Source organism: Eumetopias jubatus, unplaced genomic scaffold, assembly GCF_037043125.1.
Source record: "Eumetopias jubatus isolate StellerSeaLion01/CBP00866 unplaced genomic scaffold, mEumJub1_p1.0 scaffold_5, whole genome shotgun sequence".
Classification (NCBI taxonomy): domain Eukaryota; kingdom Metazoa; phylum Chordata; class Mammalia; order Carnivora; family Otariidae; genus Eumetopias; species Eumetopias jubatus.
This window is the reverse complement of record NW_028274811.1, coordinates 14,951,820-14,970,946: the sequence shown is the minus strand read 5'-3', so window position 1 is coordinate 14,970,946 and position 19,127 is coordinate 14,951,820. Positions and strand designations below refer to the sequence as shown.

Here is a 19,127-nt window from a genome sequence, read left to right as displayed (position 1 = left end):
TATTAAGCATCTGCCTTCGGCTCAGGTCATGATCCCAGGGTCCTGGGATCGAGCCCCGCATTGGGCTACATGCTCGGTGGGAAGCCTGCTTCTCCCTCTCCCACTCCCCCTGCTTGCATTCCCTCTCTGTCAAATAAATAAAATCTTTAAAAAGAAATAAAAATTTAAAAAATAAATAAATACATAAATAATTTCAGTCATACTTTACAGCATTTAATGGGGGAGAGGTGTCAGGTGAGAACAGGGCATCTGGAACTTTAGGGCTCTCTGACACTCTTGGGATATATGTACCTTAGAAATCACAAAGGGATACCACAAAAGAAAGCAGTTGCTTTTATTGATGCCTCCTTCCCTTAAGATGATAAATTCTTTGCTGAAACAAGAATGTTTTGTGTTTGTATCCACTACACCTCCTTGAATAGAAAGTACTTAGAAACTATTTGTTAATGGATGATTAGGAAAGCACAAAGAAGCACTTCTCTTAAAAAAAAAAAGTAACAACAACAAAAGGAAAACTTAAGTCAAATAACACATATTTCTTTTAAATCACACCATGAAGGACACGATACTTTTGTGCCGTTCCTGCCAAAAACTCAATCTAATAATCGTGAGGAAATAGCAAATAAATACAAACTGTGGAGCATTCTATAAAATACCTGGGCTCTACTCTTCAAATATGTCAAGTCCCAAAAAGCAAAGGCAGACTGAGGAACTCATCCAGATTAACAGGCTAACAAGACCTAACGACGAAATGTATTATCTGATCCCAAACCGGACCCCAGGCAGTTCTTTCTTTTTCTTTCTCCATCTCTATTATTGTTATTATTATTACAATTAGTATTCGTTGACTATAAAGGACATTAGTGGGACAACTGGTGAAATAATAAGGTCTGTTGATTAAATAATACTGTATCAATGTTACTTTCCTGATACTGATAATGGTTTTACAACCAGAGAACAGAAAGTCTCTGCTTTTAGGAGAAGTTACTGGAGTGTCTGGAGATAAAGGGACACTGTATCTGCAAGTTAACTCTCAAATGCTTCAGAAAAATGATCCTAAGATGTATGATGAAAAGAAAATAGTAAAGAATATGGAATAAAATAATAATTTGGAGAAACTGGGTGAAGGACAGACACAAGTTCTCTGTGCGAGCCTTGCAACTTTTCCGTAGGTCAGAAATCATTTCAAAATAAAAAAAACTACAAAGTTATTAAGATGAATAACACCCACGGCAAGATGGAAAGCCCTACCGGTTTTAAGCGATTCTGTGTGTGAATGCGCATGGGCACGCAGTCAGGGTCTATGCTGTGACGGGGGGAAGCAGCCACCACCGGTAAGGGAATGGAGCCGAAGCAGACACCACTCCAACACACAGGTCCCCATCCCTGACCGGACACCATATTTCTTTCCAAAGGTCATCTTCCAAGTCTGTTATGTAAACCCATGAGACGCTTTTGGATCCCAATCCAAAATGTGGAACCAGCCTCCTTAAGATCTGGTTTCTAGCACAGCTGAGAAACCCTAAAAGGCGAGCTGGTTTGGCCGCTAGAAGATGAGCACTGACCCAGGAGCTAATAATAGGTTCTAATGACCAACTGGTGTGTCCTCCAGGATGAATGTATTCTGCTCTTAAAAGAACGCCCGTTGCCAAATCTGAATAAATCTTTCCACATTCTGACCAGTCTCCAAGATCCAAAACAAATGATTTAAAGAACATCTTCATCCAGTCATTGTCACATGATGCATAACGGATGCCTGGGTCTGGTCCAAGTATGCAGACTTGGCTCTACACAATTAATTTCAGTATGTATTTTTTTTAGACCCAAATAACCTCATTACTTAACCAGTAACAGTCAAGCAATACTGCATAGTATGTCTATAACCTTGCTATATAAATGCCATTCCAATTATGTTCCTGTGATAGAAAAGACTACAAATACAGGAAAAGAAACTCAATTTCCGTTAGGGGTAAAAAAACAACCAAATTGTTCAATGCCAACCAGCTTAAACCTATCATCCGAAGGAAAATGGAACATATTTTTACACAGCAGCACTGTGTCATTACCACAAGAAAATAAAGCTGTCTTCATCAAAAGTTTCAGTTGTAGGGCTATTTTATAGCCATTGGATACAATCAAAACAACAAATAGATTCTTACTTGGAAATGGGGTAATATTCATGCCTAAAGTTACAATAAATTGCATATTTAAGATTCGTGGGCCACATTCTAAGATGCTCACTTTATTTAGAGACAAATGAGAATGCTGGAGCCATGAGCTGGGAGCAGATACTCTCGTAGGATCAACAGGAACTTCCCTCCATTTTCTTCCTGCCAGCCATGATGCCCAGCAGCAAAGCTAATGCTCTGAGTTCCAACTACCATTTCCACAAGCATGGTTTCCAAGTCTCTGTCCCAGCCGAGAGTCTATCCCACGTTCCAAGCCCACCGTTCCCACCCCCTAGTCCAGATCTCAGTCTGCTACAGGTAAGCACAAACACACCTGACTTATCACCTGCTCCCTGAACTCATCTCCTTGCCCATGTTTTGTGCATCTAGCAATGGAGTCAACATTCCCACCCCAAGGGCTCCAAACGTGGGCATTAGTTTGGACACCGTCTCGTGCCTCTTGTTTTTCAGACATCATCGGTAGCCAAGGTGGTCATTTCTTCTTAACCATTATCCACAGAGGCCCTCCTCTCTCCATTCTTGCCATGACATCAATTTAGGTCTTCCTTCCCTTTCATCTGCAATGCAACAAACCTTGTTTCTTCAACCTCTGTATTCAAACTTTCCTGCACACTGCCGCTAAGAGTTATTCCTGCTGACCAAAAAAAAAAAAAGCCTATCTTTTCATATTTGTAATCTGCAACCTAGCAGAGAACTTACCACATGTTAAACACTCAATTATTACTTGAATGAACCAATCCTCCCATTCTGTGAAAGCCGACAGCACCTCTTCCATGTCTCTTATCAATCCTGTTCAGGATTATTTATAGAGATGAGTAGGTTCCTTATTTGGACTCCTTTGGGCCAGATGTGTTCCAGAAATCAGAATTTTTCAGATTTCGGGAAGGAAAGACGGTGCATAAAACATGTATCAGAGTACGGAAGAGTTCCATTGATGCCACACTCCATAAACAAACACAGGATTTCTGTACTCAACTCTTTCACCAGGAGAGAGATAAGGAGAGTCATTTGCATCACTTAAGTTCCAGCCAGGCTTTGCCTTCAGTGAGTTAGGAGGAAAAAAACAAAAAACAAAAACCAAACACCTCTCCATGTTTAGACTTTTTGGTTTCTGGAGTTGCTGAAAGCGGCAGCTGTGTTTTCATTTTCAGGAGCAGGCTGTTCTTTGGGCCTCATACAGCCTCTGATTCTTTACCTTCTTTCTGCCTTCCTGTCCTCTGAACTGTACCTGCTGCTCAAAACAACAGAATGGGATCCAAAGGGTTTACCAGAAAAACACTTGTGGCTGGCTTTAGAAATTAACAGTAATAAATACTGTAAGTTACACTGCATACTTATAAAAGGTTTCACTCATATTGAATAGAAAATATCCACACAACACATTATTGCTTTAAGAGAGGGAAAGACACTAATTTTGACCCTTTTTTTTTTTAAAGCTGACATATGATTCCATCTAAGATGACACATTCTACCTGGCTTTTAGTACTTATTCAACAGACATGGAAAGAGGCTACTGTGTTACAGGCTGTACCAGAAGCTAGCAATAAAAAATTCATCTGCAGCTCTTTCTCAGGCTGAAACCCAAGGTCAAATGGGAGGTGACATATAATTATAAATGATCGTAACACAGTAAGAGAACCATGACAAGCAATAGACTGTTCAAAGGAAATTCAGAGATTTATTTCTCCAGCTGATGGTCCATCTGCACCTTTGCAACCTAATCAAAGAATCCCTAGGAAAGTAAAAAGCCAAAGGATAAACTTTATTCAAAAGGGTAAAATACCCGAAGCCATAGCATCTTTGAAAAAGGTGTTCCAACATGGTAAGGCTTTCAATTATATTTTAGAGTAATAAAAAGAGATAACAAGATCATATGTCCTTGATATTATTATATTGTTACATGTTATATAATACTACTTTACACAATATATAGTAATTATATATTATACATTATATAGTAATATAATAGTAATGGTGAAATGAGGAAAACAGGCTTCTATCTTGATTTCTATGTAAAGAAGCACTATGTGTGGATCAGAATGTTTTTAATAACTCTAAAACAATACTTTGTATTGTCTCCAGAGGTAGAATAGGAACGTGCAGTGAGCATTCCAAGATAGGGCTTCCTTCCCCTAAGTCCCTCACCAAGACCCTGCTTCTGGCTTCTTAGGCAGATCCAGAGCCAGCATCGCTCTGTTCTGCGCTCTCAGCCCGCGAGAAATGAAAGGACAGGCTGTCCAGCCTCTCTCTGGTCATCTCAGCCTGGCGAGGCAGAGGCCACACTGGCCTTCGCCCTCCTGCTCCTGCATGACCATGCAGAACAGGCCTCGGAGGGGGCCTAACCTCAAAGGTACAGCAATGACTCCTCCTCCACAGCCCAAACCGACCCTGACCCAGCACTGACACCAGAACTCACCTAACTCTCCCTAGATTGACACTAATTTGGTTTTAAAAGACACTCCTTGGGGCACGTGGATGGTGCAGTCAATTAAGTGTGGGACTCTTGGTTTCAGCTCAGGTCATGATCTCAGGGTCGTGAGATTGAGCCCCATGTGGGGCTCCGTGCTCAGCGGGGAGTCTGCTTGAGACTCTTGGTCTCCCTCTGCCCCTCCGCTGTCCTTTCTAAAATTAATAAATAAATCTTAAAAAAAAAAAAAAAAGACTCTCTGTACTCTCCCCACCCCCAAACACATATGCTGCCCCAGAGATTTGGGGGCGGTGGTGGTGTCTGGATGGCGTGGTGGGGGACAGAGGGGAAGATCTGTGGGCTAGAATGCGCCTCCTCGGCCACTAAGCCCAAACCCCTTGGTTCCGAGACTTGTGCAGTCAGTCACCCGTGCAACTCCAGGGACACCTCAGCCCAGCCAAGGTGAACTGAGGAGCTTCAGCCTAGTCTCCGTAACCAGTTCTGGCCTGCCAAGATGTGAGCCAGGCTGTGATAACTAAGAGCAATTTAAAATACAAAATATTTGGGGGCTCCTGGGTGGCTCAGTCGGCTGAATGCCTGACTCTTGATTTCGGCTCAGGGCATGACCTCAGGGTCCTGGGATCCAGCCCCGGTTCTGGCTCCACACTCGGCCAGAAGTCTGCTTGAGGATTTCTCTCTCTTCCCTCTGCCCCTCCCCCAGCTTGTGCGTGCACTCACACGCGCTCTCTCTCAAATAAATAAATCCATAAAATACAAAATATTTGGTATTAAAGTGATTTTTTAAAGCTGATCGTGAAAAAGAAATGCTATCTATTCCCTAAATTAAAGCATTCAATCCTCAATTTCATGTCATTAAGCACCAAGACGAAAAAGAGAGATGCCAACGTGGAATCGTGCTCTAAGATACCACAAGCCTAGAGGCCTGGACACTTCTACTGCTGCCAGCCACGGTATCTGACACAAAGCCTGGAAGAAAACAACAGCCCCAAGTGAAGACAGTTACAACACCGCTGAGAATCAAATGACAGGCCGACGACCAAAGGAAACGTTGAACCCTTTCAGAGAAAGCTTTCAGATCCCACGTGACAATGAGCTTCAATAACTAAGGCCGTAGAGAAGAGATGATAAGACCACCAGGCATATCAATAATAAGTAGTTATTAACAGGATATCGATATTCCCATTTGTCCAGTGGCAATGTCAGGAAAAACCCTTCTCCGAAGTTAATTAAAGGTCACTTGTAAAAGGAAGCACATTTTCTAATACTGCCTACAAGGAAAGTGTCACCAAGACAAGGGGGAAAATCTGAGTTAGCCACTAAACTGAAAGAAATTACCCTGTTTGCCACGAGTGTATCACATGTACACTGTGCCAATCCCTACAGGGTTCTGGTCTGCCACCTGTGAGACACATGGTTCCAGCACCTTCTCTCACTCTTACAGATCAGACCTCATTCCTCTCCTGAGTATCTTCAAAAATCCCGTGCTTTACATTTGTCACTCAACTTCCAATATACGTATCTTCAAAAATCCCGTGCTTTACATTTGTCACTCAACTTCCAATATACCTTCATCCCTAGGGAAGAAGTTGAATTCCATCATGGAAAGATACAAAGAAAAAGGGAAGGACAGAAAGAATAAAGAAAGGCACGTGATAAAACCTGCACAGTGTTAGTCTATGAAATTCCTGAGAAAAAAAATTAGATGCTTTGAAATTTGGGGGATTAAATACCTATTAACATTTCTGCCTTATCCCCCCCACCTTTTGAGCTAACTTCCTAGAAGCACAGGGTCTCCAGAAGAACAAACCTCAAAATGTGAACGGTGGGTAGTGGAATTAGACAGATCATTATTTTCTTCTTTATACCTTTATCTATCCAATTTTAGGCCATCAACATACAAGGCTTAACAGAAACCACAACTGTCATATTAAAAAGAAGGTTGTTAATATTGATCCAAAATTGGTTTAACAAAACTTCAAAAATGTTTCTCTAGGAATACGTAACAAACAGAAGACTATTTCAAAAAATTTCAGTTGACTCAGAGATGTATTTTAATTTTTTGCTCTAAGTGAGCATTTACAGCGATCTTTAATTGTAGTGAGGAATAAAACACACGGATTTCCAAGGCACTCAAATAGGCAGTCTAAATAGCATTCTGATAATTAAGGTGATAATCCAAATTATTAATGTTGTGGGATGAAGAAAACAGTTTTGAAAGTCTCAAAATACAATGACCTAAAAATATTTCATTTGACCTGATGAATTTGCTTTCTGTGTAAGGGGCATTTAAAGATGAAAAGAGCATATAGCTAACATGACTGTTTCAAAGTACTAATTTCAGGTATTACAATGAAATCTTTAAAATAGGTATTTTCATTTTAATGGATTCTTTTACATCTCGGAAAAACACACATCTTCGAGTGCCCTGAAACCTGGTATTTCCCACGAGAAGGTATGTAGGTAGGTAGGGTTGACCCTCCTTCAAAAAGACAGGCTTTAATGTTAAGAAGGATACTTTATCTCTACTTACTAAGAGTTACCTCAGAATAGTATAAAGTCAGAGATAGGACTTACTCCACTTGGCTGCAGTGTGTCCACCTTTAGTGATATGCCACTCAAATACGGCATTTACTTTCTCTGCCACCTCATGCCCGATATCCTTCAGGCGGCGACCTATCTCCTCAAATACCAGGGTACTCTGGAGCTCCCCACCCTAGCAAAAAGAAAAAATATAACTTGAAAAGTTTTATAAGAATGACTCAAGGGGGAAAACGATTACAAAATGTATGTGCAATAAAGTGATTTTTTTAAATCTGCATAAAAATAAGGCAAACTCATTTTTTTCACACCAGGCTCCTTTCACACTCTTCTTATGTTTATTCATGTCATCCACGACCTCAGTCTTAGTAAGAGGATTTTACTTTTATCAGCATTCAGAAATAATATTTTAAGAGAACCCTAGGAGCTATACAACCTACGTCCTAACTAATGTGAGCAGGAAGATACTGGACAAATCAATCAGCCTCTGTGGTCTCGTTTCTTTCTTTGTAAAATGGGATTAAGTTATGTGAAGCCCGCATCTCCTTATAGCTCTAACACTTCTCAAGTTTTTGATCTTAGATTCTTCTTAAGGGACCTTAATCTCCAGGCCTTTATGTGATGATGTAGCTTACAATAGACAATTAAAGATCATGGGTCTGAGTGTCTCAATACTACAAAGTTACTCTTCTGAAGCCCGAGACTAAACATTTATATTAAAAGCCTCATGTTAACAGAGAATAACAGAAATGTTTTAATAAATAATACATGCTATTGTTATACATGTTATTTTTTTATTTATTTGAGAGAGTGAGAGAGAGAGCACAAGAGGGGGTAGGGTCAGAGGGAGGAGCAGACTCCCTGCTCAGCAGGGAGCCTGATGCGGGACTAGATCCCGGGATGCCGGGATCATGACCCGAGCTGAAGGCAGTCGCTTAACCGAGCCACCCAGGCGCCCCATGCTATTGTTTTTATATTTGCATACACCGCTTTACACAAATCTTTAAATCAAGCAAAGGTACAGGATAGTTAACTTTTTCCTCTATTTTTCTCCAAAATATTGTTAGCTTAAGATTTCTCATTAAATAACTGGGACACCTGGGTGGCTCAGTTGGTTAAGCGTCTGCCTTCAGCTCAGGTTAATGATCCCGGGGTCCTGGGATCGAGTCCCACTTTGGGCTTCTCGCTCAACAGGGAGCCTGCTTCTCCCTCTGCTTGCCGCTCCCCCGCTTGTGCTCTTGCTTTCTCTCTCTCTCTCTGACAAATAAATAAAATCTTTAAAAAAAAAAAAAAGATTTCTCATTAAATGACTGATTCAGTTACTCTAAAACTAGAAAATTAATTATTTTCTCTTGAAAGGCACCCTAGTATCTCCCTTAAAAAATGTTTAAGAAATTCCTAAGTTGTCAAAATATTCCTTTTACCTGAAGCAGTTTTGGATTAACATCCTTCAAGAATTAAGAATCTTTCACAGCTCTTAATTTTCTAAAGCAGCCTGAACATTCTAAAAGTAATCTTAACTGAAATTCATCAATCAGGAAATGACTTGGCTACCAGTTTCAATAACCCACCTCAGAGGGTGTCTTTGTTGAAGTATCAGATGTTGGTATGAGATCCACATATGCATTTGAAATGACAATGTCTCCGGTTTCTTCGATCTTTAAGATTTAAGAGGGAAAAAAACCAGTTCACTCGGATGATTCCAATGAAAACACAGTATCATTGTGAAACAATACACAGTCATTTAAAAGAAAACAACAATTTTTCCTCATAAGAAAAAGAAAATAAGAATCCAAATTAAATCAAGTTTATAAATTAAGTGTCAAGATGAATAAACACGAAGGCTTGCTGTTTTAATACAACGGTTATTAACCCTAACTGTAGAATCAACTGGCGCCCTTTTAAAATATACCTATGATGAGGTCCCATCTCCAAAAATTCTAATTTAAATGCCCTGGGGTGGACCCTTGGCATTGGTATTTGGGGAAATTGTTTTTTAAACATAAGCGTGTCTCATGGGGAGCCAGGGTGAGAACTGCTGAATTCTTATAAATAGTACAAGGCATGGCGAGTATCCACATGAGGTAGTGATGCTCAAAGTGCATTTGTTCTATTCAGAGAGAATAAAATCCTCTGGAACAGACCAGAGTGATCCTTTCTAAGTAATAATTTTAGTTCTTATTTCAAATAGGAAGGGTACATAGCATAAACTAAATGCTTAAATAGACTTTCATCAAAATACTCATGAAAGGAACTCTTAATTCGAATCCCTAATCCTTCATCTAAAATTATTCCAATGGCTACTCTTTCATAAAATTATGGTATTGCTACAAATGGGCAGGACCGGGTCTAAAAATTAAGGCAGCATTTATTAAAACTGATTTTTAACAATTGAGATCATTCTCCCTTGACCACTCGCCATTGTACTTCAGAAAAAAGATCTTTCAAACAATTTGTTCATTTTATTTCTAATTATATATTATAAATAATTCTAATTATTATAATTTATTTCTAATTATATTCCAGTGCAAAGCATGGAAACAGACAATTTATGAACAAAATACACTTTAGTAAATTACTTTCTTGCAACCAAGCCAAGCATGTCATTTTGGAACATTCATTTAAAATATTTATTAAAAAATAAATAAATAAAAAATAAAATATTTCTTAAAATACAAAAAAAAATTTTTTTAAATTAAATAAAATATTTCTTAAAATACAACAAGAAGGAAGGAGGGAAGGAAAGAAAGAAGGATTCCTATCTATAACTAATAGGAAAAAGTACCTCTAATCACTGGAGGGGGGGAGGCAAATACAGTGAAAAGAGAGGAAGATATGTTTAGAATTTACCAAAATGGCAAGAAGGTATTCTATTTAGCTATTAAATTATTTCTCAGACCTTTAAGTCTGTATCCATGGAGATGATTTCTATGCTGTCCATTACTACAACTGAGGAAAATAAAAACCCGTAAAGTGGTCATAGACCTGACCGCTTGTAGATTTCATCTTACTCAAAAAATAAAATTTACTCAAAATAATTAGAAAATAGGAAGGCTCCAGGGCGCCTGGGTGGCTCAGTTGGTTAAGCAACTGCCTTCGGCTCAGGTCATGATCCTGGAGTCCCGGGATCGAGTCCTGCATCGGGCTCCCTGCTCGGCGGGGAGTCTGCTTCTCCCTCTGACCCTCTCCCTTCTCATGTACTCTCTCTCTCTCTCTCTCTCTCTCTCTCATTCTCACTCTCTCAAAATAAATAAATCTTTAAAAAAAAAAAAAAAAGAAAAGCGGAAGGCTCCAGAAGAGGTGCCACAAATATTAACTGCAAGAGGATTTCAGAGAAAGGCCATATGTGAGTCTGTGGGGGCAGGAAACGGAGTGAGTGGTAAGGGGTCGCATCTCAGGGCAAGGGAGAGCTTGAAAGGAAGCCGAGCGGAGAGGACAGGAGGCCACGGGAAATGAAGGGTATACACAAATTAAGCAGGAAAGTGACACTGCAAGCCGCAGGAATTAATGGGGAGTAAGGCAGCCACATAAAGCTGAGTTCTACAGTTATTTCTTGACAAAAGAAACTGTGATACAGTAAAAGCGAGGGCTCTGGGACTGGGGCTTTGAGCCAGGAAGACCTGGGTGTGTCCCCCAGCTTGACCACTTCCTGTGTGACCGTGAGCAAGTATTTAAGAGCCCTGAACCTAGATTTTCTTCCAGCGAATGGAGAGGTCTTGGGCATATCAGAGACAAGAGTACAGCCTGCTCAGAGGTATTTAACAGCTACTATTATTATTATGGTGGTGTCTACACAGCTCAACACACACCATCTGATTTTTAACAAGTACAAAATGATTGGCCAAAAAAGTACCCCAGCCTGGTCAACCATGCTGATAAAAATTATCTTTAAAAATCTTACAAATAAAGGGATGATTGCATGGCCTTTTAGTATTTTACTGGAACACTGCTAACAGCCTCATCCAAACATTACTTAGCTCTTTAGGGAGACATAGTTATTTTTTGTCTTGTCACCTACTCTTAATTAGGCCCAACCTCTGTGACATAAGGTGTTACTTTCTGGATTCTGGTGTGATCAAGATGCACACGATTCCTGTGCAGTAGAAAACATAACCATAAAGGGTATGGTTTTACTGTTTTGTAGGACATTAATTAGCTTTGCGTCTAATCCAGCAAGATTATTCGGCAGCAGGTCCTGGTGGACCAGACAAACACTGTTGCTCTAATTCTCTTCCGAACCAGTTTTATCATCTAGCCAGCTCCCTCATTAAGCAATTAAACAGAGTTCTGTCGTATTTTCATTTTATATCTGTGTGAGAGTCACGCCTTTAATATTCTGAAGATTATATTTTGACAATGACTTGGTTGACCGGTTGAGCCAAAAAGATAGGGTTGGTTGGGTTTTCCAAACAGCTGTGCCATTCCTACATACAGGCACCAATTTAGTAAAAAGTAAAACAAAATAAAAAAGAAGGTACAAAGCTATCTTATTTTCAATTAAAAGGTACCGCTGATTAAAAAAAAAAACCTTCTAGGTTTTCTGTCATACCCCCAGTATTCACTGAAAAAACGCTGTAGGATTGACCAGGGTTACAGGGTGTGGTGATGCAGGTAACAAAACAAGGAACCTCTAACTACATGACTCATACCTTGGTTTGGAAATGGATTCTATTTCCTTCCTTCCACATCTCAGTTTGTAGAGTCTGTCCTGGATACACTGGTTTTGCAAAACGAACCTTTAAAAGAAATGAGTTTGAGGGTTACACGTGTTTTAAAATGAAACCTTCCTACTTGTGGGGACAGAAATTCAGATGGATGTTAGAGAACATAAAAGGAAGAAAACAGGTTTAAATACATTTAAACTCATACAGGAACACAAATAGTAGTATGATAAAATTAAGACAATGGATATAGTTTGTATAAGCTAGTTTATCTTTCAAAATAAAAGAGTCCATAACTAGTCTTTAATCTTGACAAAGCAAGAAACAGAAGCACCATCATGTTAAGGAGAGTGATACAGGTACCCCCAGGACAACATAAAGGATGCAGCTGAAAGTGGTACCAAGCACGTCTGGGGAATAAGATGTGGGATGGCATGCGTGACAAAATAGTGCCACTTCTCATTTCATCATTTTCTCTACCACTGTATTTGCTCTGTGTACACAGGATTATGTAATAATACAAGTAGTTATAATAAAGTGAAAATCATGAAAATAATCAGTGTTATTACAGGCAGCACATCAGAAAATGCATTCTCACTGCTGCACAGAGCACAAATCGATAAAAGCTTCTGGAGCTATTTGACACCGTCTTAAACGTTGTTTTCAGTGTCTGTCTTTTGACGTACACCTCCACAAAGGTACTGTGTGCAGAGACAGGGGTTTTTTGTCATTTACAAGGGATGAAAATGTGAAAATCAGTAAGCAGCCATCATGCCAACACTGGTGTATGTTTCTGAGAGTTCAAATGCAGCCACTTAACATTTTTAATTAAGTTAGAGCAAATTACAAAAGAGTGAAAAAAAAAGTAAATCTCAAGTTTCTGCTAATGCCTATAGGCTGACATGGGTATGCTCCCGATTAATTTATGAAGCAATCCAATTAATCTGTTGAAATTATAATTGCATACAATATCCTCATGGTGCAAGTGTGAGAGGTATTTATAGCTGCAATACGAACACATGCTGACTGCCCAGTCAGTGAAATAACAGAAATGTGTATTGTTTCAGTACAGTACCTATATTAAGTCACTAAAACTCCTTTTCTGCTCTAAAAATAAAAAAAGGAACTAATGTTCAAATTACACAATAATACACACATACCTTAATTGCCTTGAATCGTGACACATCATTGTCTGCAAACTGCTGTAAAACATGCCTGGCAGAAAATCCAAATGTACACAATCCATGTAATATGGGCTTGTCGAAACCTAAAAAAAAGAAAGAGAATTTGGTTAGACATAGGCACATTTCCTGTTTAAAAGCCAAGGATAATTAATTCAGGATTTCAAACGGCACTCAGATGAATTATACCATCTATTTTAAGAAACGTGGAAAAGAGTTTGTAAAAAATACTTCTGGGGGGAAAACTATGAAATAAACAAACAGAGAAGAAACAAGAAAGGAATGCATGTTAGAGATGTGGGAACACAAAGAACTGTTACGTTTAGCTGGGGCTGTACCCATGAAGTCATCCATACTGATTTCAGTATCAGACGATCCCTCTGTCACCTCTCAGGCCCTTGCTCTCACCTCCAACGTCCTTGCCTGTCAGGAGAACTCAGACACCCGCCCACACGATCTGATCGAAAGTCTGCACTAGCTTCCCTCCTCCACAGTCTGAATTATGAACTCCAAGCACCCCATCCTCGGAACCCTGTATCCTGCCCTTCCCCATCCTTAGCATCAATGTGTTAGGAGAGGGCCATTTTTAAAATATTACTCAAACTAGCTCTCCTAAGTAGCAATGTCTCTAAGTGTTACTTAGATGACCGCGCTAGTAGTTTTCATTGGTACATATCATGAGCAACTCACCTGCGAAACCAGCGAAGTTAGGATCGATGTGTAAGGGATTCCAGTCGCCACTGAGGCGGTACAAAGCAGCCTGCAGAGAAAGAATTATAAAAGCAACGAGCTATTCTCAGTAACTAGTTTCTGAGAAGACATTAAAAGAAAAACAGGATATATGGCCGGTTATTAAATAAGAAACGTATTCTAAGTGAAGCTCTGATTTTAAAAAATAACTATTTCTAACACAGAAAGATGAACTGTAAATCAAATGTGTTTTGTAACACCTGCCACTGAACCCAGCTGGGGAGGAGGTGACCCATCAGACAATGGCAAGGGGAGCCACGAACTACATCTGGACAAGGAGCAAGCCACAGAAATGAATCTGTCAATCTACTCATTAAAACACGACAAAGACAAGGTAGATACGTACAGCCTCTTCTAACCAAGCAAAATTTAGGCCAACTTTCTTAACGGGGTAATTTGAAATGAAGCCTGTAAACGAACAGTAGACACATAAACATCAAAGACGAACGTCGACTTTCACTCTCCTGGTACCCTAAATCCTGAGCATGAGCTCATCCTGCAAGAAAACAGACTGACAGGTTGCCAGGGAGATGAAATTTCTACTTAGGCCAGATTTTCCTGTCACTTCTTTACTTCAATGAGGCAGGAGGAGCAGAATGATACAGAAAACAACAGGGAAAAAGTCGCCATAGCTCCCAGCATTTAACTTGTTTAGCATTCAAACTTTTCAGTACTGACGGGGAGAGACTCACCAAACAGCCAACAGCTAGTATTCTGTGTATCTTTGTTTAACTCTCCCCCTGGGACCTGCCTCGGTACTTTTGCCCTTTCTCATCAGTTGCTACGTCAGGCTTTCCAAGACTGTTGATATGCTGCATAAAGACTCATTGTGTCAGCATATCTGACTTTCTTAATTACCGGATTCTTATTATTTTTAATTATTGATTCTTTTTTAATACGTTTTATTTCTAGAAAACATTTTCCATAATGCATAGGAAAATGCCATTCCTTTTTAAATATGCTTTGTACAATTTTAATAAGCTCTTTCTCTTCTCCATCTCTCTATGTAATAGTTCTATAAATGATTCATTTTCTCAATTACTCAACATTGTTCCCTTTAGATGGCCTTCTAAAAATAACTAAATACAAATCAACAATTATTGTATAGTGGTGACTTGCAAGATTCTGTGTCATATGTGAGAGGATTAAGTGATCATTTTTAAAAAGCACTTTGCAAACAATAAAACACTAGGCAAATATACAGGACTGTGTTGCATACAAATGAAAACAAAGATACATTTCAGAGCCTGAAGGGCAAGTTGTCAAACATGATGGATCATGGGCTTTGACGCCAGACAGACCTGGGTTCAGATCCAGCTCTGCCATTAATGTGTAAGTTTCCTTACCACCCTGAACCTCAATTTCCTCATTTCAAAAACTGAGAGGTAATACACCTCTTACAAAGCACTATCCTTGATAAATATTTATACCTCAATAAATGTGAGCTCTTATTATTATTTTAAAAGGTATTAGCAACAGTATGCAGGCTGAAAGAAAGCCAGGCTCAAAGTAGGTGAGTAAATGCTTTATTCGTTGTCTTACTGAGGACTCTAGCCTGGGAAACAGTCTTTCAGATTGCTCTGAAGAACTGTCCTGAAGCTTGTTAGCTACAGGAGATTATACATACAAAAGGGGAAAGGGGAACACGTGCTTGCAAGCATTTCTCCAAATACTTGCATGTCATAAGGTATAATTTGTTATGAATGTAGAAATTAAGGTTTTTCTGATTTCCACACAGACAAGAGAAAGACCCTAGGGTCCTCGTAATACATGATGTTTCTATACATCTGATTGTTTAAGAAATACTGCTTGCAGGGCACCTGGGTGCCTCAGTGGTGAAGCGTCTGCCTTCGGCTCAGGTCATGATCCCAGGGTCCTGGGATCAAGCCCCGCATCGGGCTCCCTGCTTAGCGGTGAGCCTGCTTCTCCCTCTCCCTCTGCCTACCACTCCCCCTGCTTGTGTGCTCTCTCTCTGTCAAATAAATAAATAAAATGTTAAAAAAAATAAAAAAATAAAAATAAATAAATAAATAAATAAAAAATACTGCTTGCATGTCTCAGTTGAACTGGTTTTCTGGTTCCTCCTTTTTATTCCTCCTTGAGGTCACTTGAGGTCACATCTGTCACCTACGGCAGTGTTTGTGCACAAGGGTACAACAACCAAGTTTTAAGATTAGTACCAGTCTTCTTACCCCACAGATATCATTCCTGTAAATGAAGAACAACTAATTCTCCTAAAGAAATCCTTTTAAAGGAATATGAAAATTTTCATATTATTTCAATGACAGTATTGCTTCCTATAGATGGCAGAGAAAGCAAAGACAGAACAGAGCCAGCATGAGACACAACTAAAGTCAAGGGATGGATGTTTTACTAAATTCAATCATAAATGCAAAATAACTGTTTTCCAAATAATAAGGAATACCATCAAGGCTTACTTTCTGAATATTTTGACAGACATTCATATTTCAGCTTTCAGAAGGAAAGCTAAAATCTTGTTTTTTGTTTCATCTCTGTCTAGATACAAAAATCACTAAAACTCACAAACACATGTACACACACAACTAAGAAAAACAGCTATAAATTGCCTTAACTTGTGTATTATATGTGAGTGGGAGGTTCTTCGACATATCAGGAAATTAGTTCTTAATTTTATTTTTAAAAATTGTATCATTAAGTTTAAACTAAATGCTAAATCAAAAGGCTCAGAAATGTGTACTTGCCAAATCCTCACATGCTCCAAAAAAGCATACAGATCAACACGAAGAACAAATAAAACAGATCCCAAGCCTATATACAGTAACTGAAGATGGAGAACACTGCCAACTTCAAATTGCTATCCACAGAAAAATAACACCAATTTCCAGCAGAGCTACCTTCTGAGCACCCTCTCAAAGCTACTGGAGAGAGCGGAGGGGGTCAGAAGGGGAGCGCAGAAGCAGTGTGGAAGAGAGGAGAGGAAAAGAGAGAAAAATCACTTCCAGAAAGTCCCCCTTAAGGAAAAAGAAAAGTCCTGAGGAGAATCCTGACAGATGAGAGCACGGACTACAAAGAAAAGAATTAGAAGTGTATAGGCCTCCAAGTGACAGTCCAGAAAGGCAACATTTCTGGGGGAGAAGAGGATAAAACAAAGACGTCCGCTTTCAAGACTGGATAATGTAGGAAAAAAGAAGCAAGACAGGAAATTTAAGATAAAGAGAACTAAAAAAAAAAAATGATTTGAATAAAACAGCTCCTGGGGCACCTGGGTGGCTCAGTTGTTAAGCGTCTGCCTTCGGCTCAGGTCATGATCCCAGGGTCCTGGGATAGAGCCCCGCATCGGGCTCCCTGCTCCGCGGGAAGCCTGCTTCTCCCTCTCCCACTCCCCCTGCTTGTGTTCCCTCTCTCGCTGTCTCTCTGTGTCAAATAAATAAATAAAATCTTTAAAAAAAATAAAATAAAATAAAACAGCTCCTGACAATGTCCCACTCCAAAAAGCCATCTCTCAAAGAAAACACACTTTGCCGCATTGACGAAGTGGGCAGTCCTGAATTCCTTAACGAGAGTCTTGTAAACCATCACAAACTACCAATCTTACCCACAAACTGCGAACAGGTAAGCAGCCTCCATCTGTAGAAAGCTACTGTAAGACTAACAGAGGAAATAAGAACCAAAGCATTACAATAAATGAAATTTCCCCAAACAAAACAACTACCAAACAGAAGAAAACTATAACACAACACTAAAGCATTTGGGGATATGAAACAAACACCATGAATCTAAAACTCAAAAACCAAGAACATCAAACGGACAACAAACATGAAGGAATGAAATAAGATAGGATTAAACTCAGGAAAGAAAGGGAAGGGGGGAAATTCTATCGGTAATGAAGACTAAGTTATAAGATGTCTACGGGCGCCTGGGTGGCTCAGTCAGTTAAGCACCTGACTCTTGGTTTTGGCTCGGGTCATGATCTCAGGGTCGTGAGATCGAGCCCCGCATGGGGCTCCGTGCTCAGTGGGGAGTTTGCCTGAGATTCTCTCTCTCCCTCTGCCTGCCACTCCCTCCTCAAATAAATAAAATCTTTAAAAAAAATTAGAAGATGCCTAGAGGGAAACATATGCAAATCAAAATTTAATATGGGACATAAAAGAAAAGGAGGGAAAGAATCAAGAGAACAGAAATGAGACCAAGAAGGAAGTAAAAAAGGCAGAGACAAAGTGGCTAAAAGAAGACAGAAAAAGATCCAACACACATAAGACTGAAGTACTTAAGAAAAACAAAAGAATGAATGAGAACTACTATTTAAAATTATAGAAAACTTGCTGAAAAGAAAAGAAGATGTAAATATACCTATTAAAAAGGCCTACCAGCGGCATGGAGAAATTGACCAGGAACAGGCAACACTGAGACACAGCCTAATAGAACTATCAGGCTTTAAAGATAAAGAAAAATAGGGGTGCCTGGGTGGCTCCATCAGTTGAGCGTCTGACTCTTGATTTCAGGTCATGATCTCGGGGTCATGAGATAGAGCCCTATCAGGCTCTGTGCTGAGCATGGAGCCTGCTCGGGATTCTCTCTCCCTCTCCCTCCACCCTCCCCACTCACTGCCCGAGCACTGACTCACTCTCTCAAAAAAAAAAAAAAAAAAAAAAAAAAAATATATATATATATATATATATATATATATGAAACATATCCTAAGGGCTTCAAGGATAAAGACCAAGTAACTCAGAGAAAGATAATTAGGCTGGCATCAAAATTCTCAAAAGCCACATATAAAAGCAAGGTAATGACAGAACACCATTTTTGAGAAACTCAAGACTTCATATCCAACCAAGTTGTTCTTTAAGCATCTAGGGTATGGAAAAACGGTTTTAAATACACAGGAACCAAAGGAACACTATATACATGAGCCCTTCTTCAGGAATCTACCACAGGAGGAGTTTTATCCAACACTGAGGTGACAGGGCAACATTGAGCAAAAGGACTGATATACTCATTTGCAAATCTAAGGGAGGCATTGTTCTTCAACATTGCAGAGCCAGCAGTTTTGTGTCTCTTGATAGAAGAGATACAAACAGGAGAGCACAGCTCCTTGCAGAACAACACTTTCAGACTGCAGGGCAAAAAGGGAGAGCCAAACAGAGCAAAACAATCTCAATGAGTTAAAGAGATAAAGATCAGAGCTCTGGGAGACTGTGCCCCTGGAATGTGTCTGCACTGGAGAGGGGGAAGCTCCAGAAGAGAGCTCCAGAAATCTAAACAGACGTTGGCCCCCTTGAGGGCCCTAGTAGAGAAAGGCCCTGGGAGATGAGCCATCACATGAAGAAAGAGGCCTTGCGGAGTTTAGAGGCACTCCGGGCAGAAGTCAGAACAAAGACCCTACACTTATCAAAGA

At 39.7% G+C, this 19,127-nt stretch overlaps 1 protein-coding gene across 1 annotated transcript in view; it reads right to left on the bottom strand.

The window, feature by feature from the left end:
- Positions 1 to 19,127, bottom strand: part of HSD17B4 (hydroxysteroid 17-beta dehydrogenase 4) — an 83,242-nt gene that overhangs the window by 9,392 nt on the left and 54,723 nt on the right. Inside the window, exons 18-22 of the mRNA XM_028103479.2 lie at positions 13,688 to 13,757; positions 12,977 to 13,083; positions 11,805 to 11,891; positions 8,727 to 8,813; positions 7,192 to 7,330 (exon numbers count right to left, since the gene is read on the bottom strand). Of these exons, the coding sequence (XP_027959280.2) occupies positions 7,192 to 7,330; positions 8,727 to 8,813; positions 11,805 to 11,891; positions 12,977 to 13,083; positions 13,688 to 13,757 (490 nt within the window). The remainder of the gene's footprint in view (positions 1 to 7,191; positions 7,331 to 8,726; positions 8,814 to 11,804; positions 11,892 to 12,976; positions 13,084 to 13,687; positions 13,758 to 19,127) is intronic.